The 14,643-nt window shown below is 36.4% G+C and overlaps 1 protein-coding gene across 3 annotated transcripts in view; it reads right to left on the bottom strand.

Annotated features, from left to right (window-relative positions):
* The window catches only part of HORMAD2 (HORMA domain containing 2), a gene marked incomplete at both ends in the record, with an annotated part of 82,788 nt that overhangs the window by 46,099 nt on the left and 22,046 nt on the right, over positions 1–14,643 (bottom strand). For all 3 annotated transcript variants that reach the window (XM_081286144.1, XM_081286143.1, XM_081286145.1), the window contains 3 exons: positions 3,090–3,343; positions 3,511–3,662; positions 6,155–6,222. In XM_081286144.1, coding sequence (XP_081142270.1) covers positions 3,090–3,343; positions 3,511–3,662; positions 6,155–6,222 — 474 coding nt within the window. The remainder of the gene's footprint in view (positions 1–3,089; positions 3,344–3,510; positions 3,663–6,154; positions 6,223–14,643) is intronic.

The following is a 14,643-nucleotide window of genomic DNA, read 5'->3' on the forward strand; positions in this document are numbered from 1 at the left end:
AATTAAAAACATTTCTTTATCAAAGACCTTTTAAAGATAAGTTAAAAGACAAGCACAAACCTGGAAAAAATATTAAAACACAAATAAGTGAAAGAAAAATTCAAAACACCTTTTAAAAGTCAATGAGGAAAAAATAAATAATAGAAAAATGTATGAACCAGGCATAGTGGTGCATGCCTGTAATCCCAGCAACTCAGTAGGATCACAAGTTCAAAGTCAGCTTCAGAAATTTGGCAAGGACTTAGGAAACTTAGTGAGACTCTGCCTCAAAATAAAAAAATAAAAAAAAGGACTGGGGGTGTACCCTGGGTTCAACCCCTGGTACAAAAAAAAAAAAAAAAAAAAAGAAAAAAGAAAAAGAAAAAGAAAAAAAATGTATGAAAGACTTGAACAGCTACTTTCTATAGAAGACTGGCCAATAAGAAGATTCTCAAACTCACTGATAACCTGGGAAATTAAAATTACAATAATGAGATCTACCTCCTACCTCAGATCTAGCAAATTGGCAGAAGACGTAAACTCTGACAATATCAAGTGTTGGCAAGAATGTAGGGATTCTCCTTCACTGTTGGTGGAATATAAATTGGTACAATCATTTTGGAAAATAGTTTTGTGTTACCTAATGAAGTTGAAAATGTGCAAGACTAGAACTCTCTGATATAATCCCTAGAGATATTCTTTCACATGTGTACCAGGAGATGTGTACATGAATGTTTCTAACAATTAAAAAGAAATAACTTCAACAAGAGTAGGATATTAGCTGGGCATGGTGGCACACACGTGTAGTTCTAACACTTAGGAAGCTGAGGCAAGAAGATCACTAAGCCCAGGAGTTCGAGACCAGCCTGGGCAACAGAATAAGACCCCATCTCAAAAATGAAACAAAACAAATGAGTAGAATACATTACAACAGTATAAATGAAAGAAAAACCACACATAATGGATGAATCTCAGTTTTGATGGTCAAACTAAGGACTAAAATCATAGAAAAATACTTAGAGTATTATTATTTTTATATAGAAATTTTAAAAGGGCCAAAATATTGGTAGATGATAAAACTAAAAAGACCAAAGGAAGGATTATAAAATAACTCAGGATGTATTTATCTTTAGAGATACATGAAGTGCATTAATAAAGGGATACCTGGTGGCTTCTAGTGGTATATTTCTACTTCTTGGCCTGTGTGGGTATACGGATGTTTTCATTATTCTTTAAATGGTACATATAACTTTTGCGTACTCCCTTTGATGAATTATGTTTCAAAATACAGTAATTTTTAAAAGCAATAAGGTTAAAGTTCTACATATGTACACATGCGTATAAACATTTGTATTTTCCATGAAGTAAAACCAAAGGAATCTTTAGTAGAAAAATGTCAGTAGCACTTCAGTATATTTGCATTCTCTCATATGATTGGCTGGTTGAAAGGGAAACTAATATCAAATATAAGTTTACCATGAAAGCCAGATCTTTGTACATATAGTTTCTGTTAAATATATACTTGGAAAATGTCATCACCTGCCTCATTTAATCTATTAATTAAAATATACTTTTCTAGGCTGTCTTATTTAAATCTTATTTGGCAAACAAGAAATTCTTAATTTTTTAAGGATAAAAATCCAGTTGAAATCTGTTCATTATTTTCTTAACCTTTATTTATTTTTCTTAGCCTTTCTATGTTAGCTATATCTTCCTTGAGTAGAATCAGAGAAGAAAACTGTACCAAAAATCTAAAGCCGGGGCTGGGGATGTGGCTCAAGCGGTAGCGCGCTCGCCTGGCATGCGTGCGGCCCGGGTTCGATCCTCAGCACCACATACAAACAAAGATGTTGTGTCCGCCGAGAACTAGAAAATAAATATTTAAAAAAATTCTCTCTCTCTCTCTCTCTCTCTCTCCTCTCTCACTCTCTCTTTAAAAAAAAATCTAAAGCCTTTTTCATGAACATTGTGAAGATACTAAAAATGAAAACAAAACAAAACAACCTTGTTGTTTGTTTGGTTGTATTATTTATATTAATTCAAGTAAGACTGGGACTTGTTTTCCATGCAGTAAACATATATATCACTGAGTTAAAGATCTGGAAAGAACCTTCAGAAATTACCTAGTAGTCATCTTCTGTAAGTAGGACTCAGGTTATCTCAGGCAAATAAGTTATTATCCTAATCTTAAAATGTCTCCTGAGAAGATTTTAAAAATGTGTTTGTCTCAGAACCCTTTTAATACAATGTCAGCCTACAGTTAGCAGCCAGTAAACAGTAAGTCAACAGTATAGATTTACCTAGGGCACAGTAGGGCCCTAGCAGTACCCAACTCTAAAGTCTCTATGCAAAAGGCAAGGTAAGGGGCTCAGAGCCCTGCCTGTTCAGCTCCTTTGGCTGCAAACCCATCAGCTCCCTGGCTTTCCCCAGTGATATAGACCCAAAGCTTGTCTCTCCACATAAACAAGTGCTGACATTTTGTTTTCACTCTGATTTGGGTTAATCCACAAACTTTCTTTCTTGGCTCCTTCCCACTTGATTATTCCAGAAAATCAAGAGCTGATTTGTATTTGATATGAATAGACACCTAAAATATTTGTAAGTCCTAAAAATATGTCACTTATGAAAATTAGAAATATATTGGGAAATATTTTTCTCCTAATCATGGGCAATAGGCAATTTCATCTAAAAACATATTTCTTTCTTGAGGCCCGTACTTTTTCTTTTGGTACTAGAGATTAAACCCAGGGGTGCTTAACCACTGAGCCACATCCCCAGCACTTTTTTGTATTTTATTTAGAGATAGGGTCTGTCTCATTGAATTGCTTAGGACCTTGCTAAGATGCTGTGGCTGGCTTTGAACTTGTGATTCTCCTGCCTCAGCCTCCATAGCTGCTGGGATTACAGGTGTGAGTCACCTCACCTGTCCTGGCTAGGACTGTACTTTTTTAGACTAAAAAATCCTTGATGTCAAAACTAGTTTTGTTTCCGTTTTTATACCTGGCATGCTCCACTGGACTGTTGTTACTGTGATATGACCTGTATGCAAAGTGAAAAATGTCAGTTGTATTTAACTGAAGAAATGGAGGCTCACTAAAACTTGGCCTTACTTGATTGTTGTACTCCTCTTCTTCATCATCACAGTCTAGACCCTGATGGGCAATTTCAGTAGTATTATTCTCCTGAAACAGATTGTTCTCCAAATCAGATACTCTGGCTGCCTCCGTAGTGACTTTTACTTTCATGCTATGAAAGCCTGTGGAGACCAATCCCACTTGCAGATTGACAGGTTCCCCATCAAACAGCAAGAAGTGTGAATTCACCCCTTCTTTAAAACCAGGCGGTTGGTAATCATGTGGAGTCACTGCAAAATGAAAAGAGCAAAAAGCCATGAAACTTAGTTTCAATAGAAGCCAGATTAATATTTTAACTATAGCAACAGGTATCTTTCAGATGTTTGTAAAATCCTTCTATTAACATAAAATATTAGTTTAGTACTTAAGAAGAATTTGAATAAAGGTCTCCACCTACCTGAATTGTAGTAATGGAGTTTCATAGTAAGTATAACATCGTTAGGAAGGGGTCCAAGGTTCTGCATCAGTATATATAATTTACGAATCAGTAGTACACTGGCTTTTTTAATATCTTTACTATGTGTTCCACTTTCAAAGCTTGTACTACTGCTATAATCACATAGAAAAAAGGTATACTTTTCAATCATATGCAATACTGACAATATATTCCCAAAAGAACACAACTTTTGAGTATATGATCAAATAAATAAAACACCTAGACATTTTGGAGAAAATTTTTAGATTATAAATTAAAGGAATAATTATACTCTTTCAATGCAATACAAAAGACTTCTAAATAATATGTTCACCTAAAGCATTTAAAATATGACCTTATTTTTAAAAATTTGCTTATTACAAATAACCACATGTCATAATAATGAGAACACTGGATTTGGAATTAGGTATCCTGGCATCTAATATCATCTCTGCTGTTAACTAGCTGAATGTCTTCAGTCAAATCATTGAGATACACTTTATTGTTTATGTCATTTGTAAGATAAGCTTACAGACATTTCTATAACTCCCTAACCATAAAATCAGTTACTAGCTCTGTATCTACCATCTGGTTATCTCTCAAAGGCATCCCATCCTCACACTTGCAGGGATTACCTCAATGGGAATCTTAACTATTCTTCCTCCTTTCCTTTATTTCCACATTGCAAACCATTTTCCATACCACCGACAAAATAATAATCCTAATAGGAAAATATGCTCATATCACCTTCATGCTTAAAATTCTTCCATTAAATTAATAACCTTTCAATCAAATAAAGGATGGTGTATAATGCCTTTAATGTCCATTCATACTCTTCTCTATTCTCACCAGCAGCTACTGTCCAATTTCCTCTCAACCACGTGCATTTGCTATTCATTCCACCTGTATTGTGCTTTTCTATTTCTCTTCTAAAACCTAATGCAATGTGTCATCTTTTCAAAGAAGTCTTCCCCTATAATCCCCACAGCTTTCCCCTTAGGAGAACTGTTTGTTCCTCACTAAGCAGCGAGTGACTGTATATTTCATCAGTATCTTTCATTCAATGAATATGAATGAACAAGTTGGACTAAATTACCTTCCAATTCTAAACTTTTATTCTCTCTGAAATTTTGTTCTCCAATTAGTCTCATATTTGAGTAGTTTTGGGGAAGAGCTATGATTGTTGGTATAATTGCACAGTGTTGAAAAATAATCCTAAGTAATTGAACTATTGAGTTTTCCCCTAACTGATCTTTAGAGGCAGTGTAAATTCATAAATCAAACCTTTATTAAGCTTCTCCATCAATTTCAAACAACTTAGCTTTGTCTGCCAGAATTTAACCAATTTAAACAAGGTAACCTGAGTGAAGGGCTATAGCCAGGTGGCCCAGGGGATCCTCCAGGATTCATCAGTAAAATCATTCAAAACTCTGATGTAAACAAATACTATTTTTTGGCTTCTAGGAAATTCTAATATGTATTATTTTCTTGACTCCCTAATATCTGGAAGATTTGGCCATTTTTATTTTACTGCTTACCTCTTGGCATATGTGTCTTTAAAACCAAAGAGATTAATCTGGTTGCCAGGGATATTTATATTTGAGTTTTAGAGAGTAAAAACAACAGCTTTATGTGAGAAAATACGTGTAAATGTGAATATAATCTGTAAAATGCTATACAAATGTTAGCTAGTGATGATTAAAATTTTAACTCTCATTTTTGGAACTTTGTTCTCACATTTGAGTATTGCCTATAAGTTTTATAAATGAGGGAATAATTAAGGAAGTGAGTATTAGAGAGAAATCGTCAAGCTCCAGAGAGCTAATAATAGAGAAAAGGGAGAATTCTGCCACATTTCTCTTAAATTCATTCCTTTTGGAGATATCCATCCCCCTCACTTGGAGCACTCACTACCTAGGGCTTTTCACTATAATTTGCATCTTCCATTTCTATTGTATCAGTAAATCTTTAGCTCTCTCTACCTCCTGGCTGATCTGAAGCCAAAAAACTACTGAAAGAAGAATATTGCTCCTCAACAAAACATCTTCATCTGCAATGGGCCCTTCTGAACTACTATTTAATCCACTAGTGTGCTATTTAATCCACTAAATGTGTTTAAAACTTGGAGTTTTAGATTTGATAGGACAATAAGGTGTTTTCCAGTCTTTTCCATACAGAGAAGCACATAGAAAATGCTATTTGTACATCACTGTGAGGTAGGCAGATGACAAAGTTATGCATGTAGGCAAATAGTCCAGGGTTTTTTTTTTATCTAACCCTGGCCCCAACTGACTATATAGAATGTGTAAAAGATCAATATCTCAATATAGCAGTTGAGGAACACTGGGTTAGTAGCTAGACAGGGCTTTATGGAGTTCTTCAATCAACATTGTGCAGATAGCCTTGTTAATATAATGGCGATGCTTATCATCTCCTCTACTCTCATCAATTAAATCCATGGATTTCAGAAATTTAATTATTACAGTTCATTTTTATAATAGTGAAGTTTCATAGGATTTATGGAAAAATGATAAAAGAAGTATAAAACTTTTTTCTGGCTTATAAAATCTTATGTTTATCTCACTTCTATATGTTTTCTTAGGTTCATTAAATAATTAGATTCTACCTGTCAAAATCCATAGTGGCTCCTTCTTTTGTGTATTTGAATTTGAACTGGTATATCTCAGTCACTTTCTAGAAAAACCAAAGGTAATAAAGAAATTAATTTTAAAAAGAAATCCAGAATTTTACCTGATAATAAGGCACATTTTCATCATATACCTACCATGCTTCCTATATACCTGTTTATTTCACAGTATTATATTATTTAGGAGTAATATTTCCAGATATAAAGATACTTTTTCTCCAAAAGTGAGTTAGATGATAAATGCTTCCATTATAATTGAAGTTGGAAAAACTAAGGCACAGTCAAGTATCTGACCCACTAGGTTATGATGGGGGAATCAGTTGAGAAACTATTCATTCACATAATACCTATTTTAGTGAATGTCTGTTTTGTATCAAGCATTGGAGTCACAGTAATGAACAAAACTTTTGCTCCCTGTTTTTCTTGAATTTACAGTCTGATCAGGAGATAATCAATAAATTATTTCACCTAGTACGATTGCTGTGAACAATATGAAGCAGATGCTGTGATGGAAGATGAAGGGGGAAAAGTACTGATTTGGCTTGAAAGGGCCAAGGAAAGCATCCCCGAAGAAGTGATATTTGAGTTGAACCTCGAGAGGTGAGCCATGTGCAGTCCTTGGGTGTGATGATCCAGGCAGAGCAAACTGCAATACAAAGCCTCTAGAAGGGATGTCCCCCTCTTCCAAGATCTGAGAGGAGGCTAAAGATGAGAGAGCAAGGGGGAGAATGTAGGAGATGAAGTTGTAGAGAGGGTTGTTATGTTTTATTGACCATGGTAAGGGGGCGTTGGATCTTACTCCATATAAACCAGAAGGGTTTTAAGTCGGGGAGTGATTTGCATTTTTAAAGCTCACCCTGCCAATCTTAAGAAAGGTATGGAAACTGACATGTTAAGAGGCTACTGCATTGGGATTCCAACATGGCGGCGGGTGCAGAGAGATCAAGTCTCTGACCTCTTCAGCTGTGCAGGCATAGGGAGTCGTAAACAACCTAAATCTGTTTGCTCAGGATCACTAGGCAATGCTGAGCTGACGTGGATCTGGGGTGAACAGTCTGGGCCTTTCAGAACACACAGTGAGCCCGGATCGGCTGAATTCAAGCTCCCGTTCGCCTGCTTCCCGCAGACAAACAGCTGTGACTCAGCACTAATCCATCCTGCTGAAACAACTGGTCAGCCCTTCCCATCCTACAGAGGTAAATGCCTACCGAGCCTTCATAGGTAGTCGCCACAGGTTTGAAACGGGGCTTCGGAGAGACAGTAAGGACCCACCCGTTGCATTGGTCACCCGGCAAAGGGAAACGAACTGTCGCCATTTGCAAGAGATACCGCCATGGCAGAGAACTGACGTCATCAGACTGCGGCGGAGGAGATAACTTCATTGAAACCTGTGGCTACAGGTGTGTAATTCCCTAGCCTTCCCTCTCCACACATTGGGGAAACCTTAAGGGCCCCTCCCAGCTCTCCCATGAGCACGATAGCCAGACCCAGGGAATCAGAGGTGGCGCGGGACCCGCGGCACGGAACTACCGCTCCCACCAGTGCTGACAGCTGAGGTCTCTTGCACCAGCTACTGGGAGCATGGCTACCGGAGGGCAAGTAAAATTCGCTGAGGATTCTCAGCCCCAAGCTCTACAAACTTAGTGTCTGAGGGAATGGCAAACTGGAAGAGTGTGCCCAGTCGTTCATGAAAACGGGGCTCCCGGGAGCAGCAGACCTGGCGTGTAGCCAGTATTGTGGTGAGTGGCACCCGTGAGAGGGGCCTGGCTAGAGGAAAAGTGGGAAGTGACTAGACACAAGGGGAGGCCCTAGGCACTCAGGAATGGAGACTCGCCCAGTCTGGGAGGAGCTGCTGCACAGTGATTGGTTCCTGTGTATTGACAGGAGAAACATGGCCTGGTGGGCACAGCGCCTCCTACTGGAAGAGAAATTAATCAAACTCTAAGACTGCATTTATTAGTTTTTTTTTTTCTTTTTTTCTTTTCTCTTTTTTTCTTTGATTTGGGTTTTTCTTTCATTTTCATTTTTCTTTCTTGTTGTTTTTTAAATTTTTTTTACAATTTTTTAAAAATTTTTTTTCTTCTAATTTTAATTTTAATTTTTTTATTATTTTTTTTAAATTTTTTTTTCTTTTTTTATTTCCTACTTTTTTTTCTTCTTTTGTCTTTTCATTTCTTTTCAATTATCTTATCCCCCCTTCCTTGAATTCTACCTGCTTACTCTCATTCTCTTTAGTGACTTCTTCCCTTCCCTTCTAATACTTTCCTCCCAAGCATCTAATAAATTTATAGGAGTAAACAGTAACTCAGCAGTCAAACAGAACAAGAAGTAACATGAGCAGCTTCAAAAAGCAAGGAAGAAAAGGAGTACAAACAATGCAGGACAGCCTAAATATTCAGGAGGACCTAGAGTCATCAGAAAAATGGTCATATAAAGAACTCAAGGAACACCTTAGACAGATGGAATGGAACCTTAAAGAGGATACAAGACAGCAAATTCAAGCGACGAAAGAACACATTGAGAATGAATTACATAAACAGATAAAAGAAGAAGTTAAGCATCTTTATCAGGAGATAGAGATTATAAAAAATAATCAAACAATAATTCTAGAAATGAAGGAAACGATAAACCAAATTAAAAACTCAATTGAGAGTATCACTAACAGAGTGGAGCAAGTAGAAGCCAGAACGTCAGATAATGAAGACAAAATATATCATCTTGAAAAGAGTCTAGCCAACTGAGAAAGGCTGGTAAAAAATCACGAGAAAAACATCCAAGAGTTATGGGATAACATAAAAAAACCAAACTTACGAGTCATCGGGATAGAAGAAGGTACAGAGATTCAAACCAAGGGAATGAGTAACCTGCTGAATGAAATAATTACAGAAAACTTTCCAGAAATAAAAAAGGAAACAGATATACAAATTGAAGATGCATACAGGACACCGAGCACACAAAATCACAGTAGACCAACGCCAAGACACATTGTTATGAAGATATCCAATATACAGAACAAAGAGAAAATATTAAAAGCTACAAGAGAAAGGAGACAGATTACATTCAGGGGTAAACCAATAAGGTTAACAACGGATTTTTCATCACAGACACTGAAAGCAAGAAGGTCATGGAACAATGTATTTCAAACTCTGAAAGACAATGGATGCCAACCAAGAATTATGTATCCAGCAAAATTAAGCTTCAGGTATGACAACGAAATAAAAATCTTTCATGATAAACAAAAGTTAAAAGAATTTGCAGCCAGAAAACCAGCATTGCAAAGCATTTTGAGCAAAACACTACACGAGGAAGAAATGAAAAACAATAACCAAAACCATCAGTAGGAAGTGCCTCGGTAAAGACAGAGGGCGAGGGGAAAGATAATCATGGAGAAACAAACTAAATTTTTTTTAAAAAGGATAAATAATCAAACATGGATGGAAGTACAAACCATATATCAATAGTAACTCTGAATGTTAATGGCTTAAACTCTCCAATAAAGCGACATAGGCTGGTATCCTGGATTAAAAAAACAAATCCAACAATATGCTGCCTCCAGGAGACACATCTGATTGGAAAAGACATACACAGGCTGAAGGTGAAAGGATGGGAAAAAATATACCATGCACACGGTCCTCGTAAACAAGCAGGGTGGCCATCCTCATATTGAATAAAATCGACTTGAAGACTAAGTTAATCAAAAGGGATAAAGAAGGACATTATATACTGTTAAAAGGAACCATTCACCAACAAGACATAACAATTATCAATATTTATGCACCAAATAATGGTGCTGCGACATTCATAAAACAAATTCTCCTCAAGTTCAAGAATCAAATAGACCACAACACAATAATTATGGGTGACTTCAACACACCTCTCTCACCATTGGACAGATCCTCCAAACAAAAGTTGAATAAAGAAACTATAGAACTCAATATCACAATCAATAACCTAGACTTAACTGACATATGTAGAATATATCAACCATCATCAAATGGATATACTTTTTTCTCAGCAGCACATGGATCCTTCTCAAAAATAGACCAAATATTATGCCATAGGGCAACCCTCAGTAAATATAAAGGGGTGGAGATAATACCTTGCATTTTATCTGATCATAATGGAATGAAACTGGAAATCGATGATAAAAGAAGGAAGGAAAAATCCTACATCACATGGAAAATGAACAATATGTTACTGAATGATCAATGGGTTACAGAAGACATAAAGGAGGAAATCAAAAAATTCTTAGAGATAAATGAAAATACAGACACAACATATCGGAATCTATGGGACACAATGAAAGCAGTTTTAAGAGGAAAATTCATCGCCTGGTGGTCATTCCTCAAAAAAAGAAAAAAACCAACAAATAAATGAGCTCACACTTCATCTCAAAGCCCTAGAAAAGGAAGAGCAAAACAACAGCAAATGTAGCAGAAGGCAAGAAATAATTAAAATCAGAGCGGAAATCAATGAAATTGAAACAAAAGAAACTATTGAAAAAATTAACAAAACTAAAAGTTGGTTCTTTGAAAAAATAAATAAGATCGACAGACCTTTAGCCATGCTAACGAAGAGAAGAAGAGAGAGAACTCAAATTACTAACATACGGGATGAAAAAGGCAATATCACAACAGATGCTACAGAAATACAGAAGACAATTAGAAATTATTTTGAAAACCTATATTCCAATAAAATAGAAGATAGTGAAGACATCAATAAATTTCTTAAGTCATATGATTTGCCCAGACTGAGTCAGGAGGATACACACAATTTGAACAGACCAATATCAATGGATGAAATTGAAGAAGCCATCAAAAGACTACCAACCAAGAAAAGCCCAGGACTGGATGGGTATACAGCGGAGTTTTACAAAACCTTTAAAGAAGAATTAATACCAATACTTTTCAAGTTATTTCAGGAAATAGAAAAAGAGGGAGCTCTTCCAAATTCATTCTATGAGGCCAACATCACCCTGATTCCAAAACCAGACAAAGACACCTCAAAGAAAGAAAACTACAGACCAATACCTCTAATGAACCTAGATGCAAAAATCCTCAATAAAATTCTGGCGAATCGAATACAAAAACACAACAAGAAAATTGTGCACCATGATCAAGTAGGATTCATCCCTGGGATGCAAGGATGGTTCAATATACAGAAATCAATAAATGTTATTCACCACATCAATAGACTTAAAGATAAGAACCATATGATCATCTCAATAGACGCAGAGAAAGCATTCGACAAACTACAGCATCCCTTTATGTTCAAAACATTAGAAAAACTAGGGATAACAGGAACTTACCTTGACATTGTAAAAGCTATCTATGCTAAGCCTCAGGCTAGCATCATTCTGAATGGACAAAAGTTAAAAGCATTCCCTCTAAAATCTGGAACAAGACAGGGATGCCCTCTATCACCACTTCTATTCAATATAGTTCTCGAAACACTGGCCAGAGCAATTAGACAGACGAAAGAAATTAAAGGCATAAAAATAGGAAAAGAAGAACTTAAATTATCACTATTTGCAGATGACATGATTCTATACTTAGAAGACCCAAAAGGGTCTACAAAGAAACTACTAGAACTAATAAATGAATTCAGCAAAGTGGCAGGATATAAAATCAACACGCATAAATCAAAGGCATTTCTGTATATCAGCGACAAAACTTCTGAAACGGAAATGAGGAAAAACACTCCATTCACAATATCCTCAAAAAAAAAAAATACTTGGGAATCAACCTAACAAAAGAGGTGAAAGATTTATACAATGAAAACTACAGAACCCTAAAGAGAGAAGTAGAAGAAGATCTTAGAAGATGGAAAAATATACCCTGTTCATGGATAGGCAGAACTAACATCATCAAAATGGCGATATTACCAAAAGTTCTCTATAGGTTTAATGCAATGCCAATCAAAATCCCAACGGCAATTCTTGTAGAAATAGATAAAGCAATCATGAAATTCATATGGAAAAATAAAAGACCCAGAATAGCAAAAGCAATTCTAAACAGGAAGTGTGAATCAGGCGGTATAGCGATACCAGATTTCAAACTATATTACAGAGCAATAGTGACAAAAACAGCATGGTACTGGTACCAAAACAGGCGGGTGGACCAATGGTACAGAATAGAGGACACAGAAACCAATCCACAAAACTACAACTATCTTATATTTGATAAAGGGGCTAAAAGCATGCAATGGAGGAAGGATAGCATCTTCAACAAATGGTGCTGGGAAAATTGGAAATCCATTTGCATCAAAATGAAACTGAATCCCTTTCTCTCGCCATGCACAAAAGTTAACTCAAAATGGATCAAGGAGCTTGATATCAAATCAGAGACTCTGCGTCTGATAGAAGAAAAAGTTGGCTCCGATCTACATATTGTGGGGTCGGGCTCCAAATTCCTTAATAGGACACCCATAGCACAAGAGTTAATAACAAGAATCAACAAATGGGACTTACTTAAACTAAAAAGTTTTTTCTCAGCAAGAGAAACAATAAGAGAGGTAAATAGGGAGCCTACATCCTGGGAACAAATTTTTACTCCTCACACTTCAGATAGAGCCCTAATATCCAGAGTATACAAAGAACTCAAAAAATTAGACAATAAGATAACAAATAACCCAATCAACAAATGGGCCAAGGACCTGAACAGACACTTCTCAGAGGAGGATATACAATCAATCAACAAGTACATGAAAAAATGCTCACCATCTCTAGCAGTCAGAGAAATGCAAATCAAAACCACCCTAAGATACCATCTCACTCCAGTAAGATTGGCAGCCACTATGAAGTCAAACAACAACAAGTGCTGGCGAGGATGTGGAGAAAAGGGTACACTTGTACATTACTGGTGGGACTGCAAATTGGTGCGGCCAATTTGGAAAGCAGTTTGGAGATTCCTGGGAAAGATGGGAATGGAACCACCATTTGACCCTGCTATTGCCCTTCTCGGACTATTCCCTGAAGACCTTAAAAGAGCATGCTACAGAGATACTGCCACATCGATGTTCATAGCAGCACAATTCACAATAGCTAGACAGTGGAACCAACCCAGATGCCCTTCAATAGATGAATGGATAAAAAAAAATGTGGCATCTATACACAATGGAGTACTATGCAGCAATAAAAAATGACAAAATCATAGAATTTGCAGGGAAATGGATGGCACTAGAGCAGATTATGCTTAGTGAAGCTAGCCAATCCCTAAAAAACAAATACCAAATGTCTTCTTTGATATAATGAGAGCAACTATGAACAGAGCAGGGAGGAAGAGCAGGAAGAAAAGATTAACATTAAACAGAGACATGAGATGGGAGGGAAAGGGAGAGAAAAGGGAAATTGCATGGAAATGAAGGGAGACCCTCATTGCTATACAAAATTACATATAAGAGGTTGTGAGGGGAATGGGAAAATAAACAAGGAGAGAAATGAATTACAGTAGATGGGGTAGAGAGAGAAGATGGGAGGGGAGGGCAGGGGGGATAGTAGGGGATAGGAAAGGTAGCAGAATATAACAATTACTAATAGCGCATTATGTAAAATTGTGGATGTGTAACCGACGTGATTCTGCAATCTGCATTTGGGGTAAAATTGGGGGTTCATAACCCACTTCAATCTAATGTATGAAATATGATATGTCAAGAGCTTTGTAATGTTGTGAACAACCAATACATAAAATAAAAAAAGAGGCTACTGCTGAAATTCAGGGAAGACTAGACGAACAAAAAGAAGGGATCTATCAAGTATTATTTTTTTCAATTCTACACTAAAAACTGGATATTACTGCTATCTGCTCTTCTGTTAAGAAAGCTAGAAATAACAAGGGACAGATTTCAGAACACACAAAAGTGCCCCTCATTCATCTGGTTGAATATTTAATCCTTGATAATGTGGGAATGAAAATGTTAGATTGATCAGAAAAAGTCCCAGTGCTTCTATTACTTTTCTCTACTCTGAAATTTAGTCTTCTAGTTCTGCAGATCTTGCACCTTAATATATACCTTAATCACAGGTGACCATGTACTGGGAAAACTGGCTCATGTTGGTTAAACTCTAAAGTGAGAGATTTATCATGGAGTTAATTTTAAGATATAAGTATTTTTCTAACTAGACAACCTACTTGAGAAATGAAAGTTCAGAAGGCTGTTTATGGCTACAGTAGGAGAGATGGGTGAGATTAGAAGCATCTACAGCTGCCTAACAGCAACAAGTTCACTCTGGACAGGCTAGATACACACACAGTATCTTCTCTTAACCAATGCTGGATGTAATTGCCCTGTCAAACAATGCCTACTTCCTGCCTGCCCATGTTTCTGAGTTAACTATAGCTATTTAATGTTGTTTTTATTTTTTAAATGAAAGAAATCTTTCAGTAGCTGATAATTTTACTTGTATTTTATTATTTGATCACTGAAGCAATAGGCTTTACATTTATAATTGTTTTATAGAAGATGCTAAT

This window comes from Spermophilus citellus, assembly GCF_964194105.1.
Source record: "Spermophilus citellus genome assembly, chromosome: 3".
In the NCBI taxonomy this organism is placed as follows: Eukaryota; Metazoa; Chordata; class Mammalia; order Rodentia; family Sciuridae; genus Spermophilus; species Spermophilus citellus.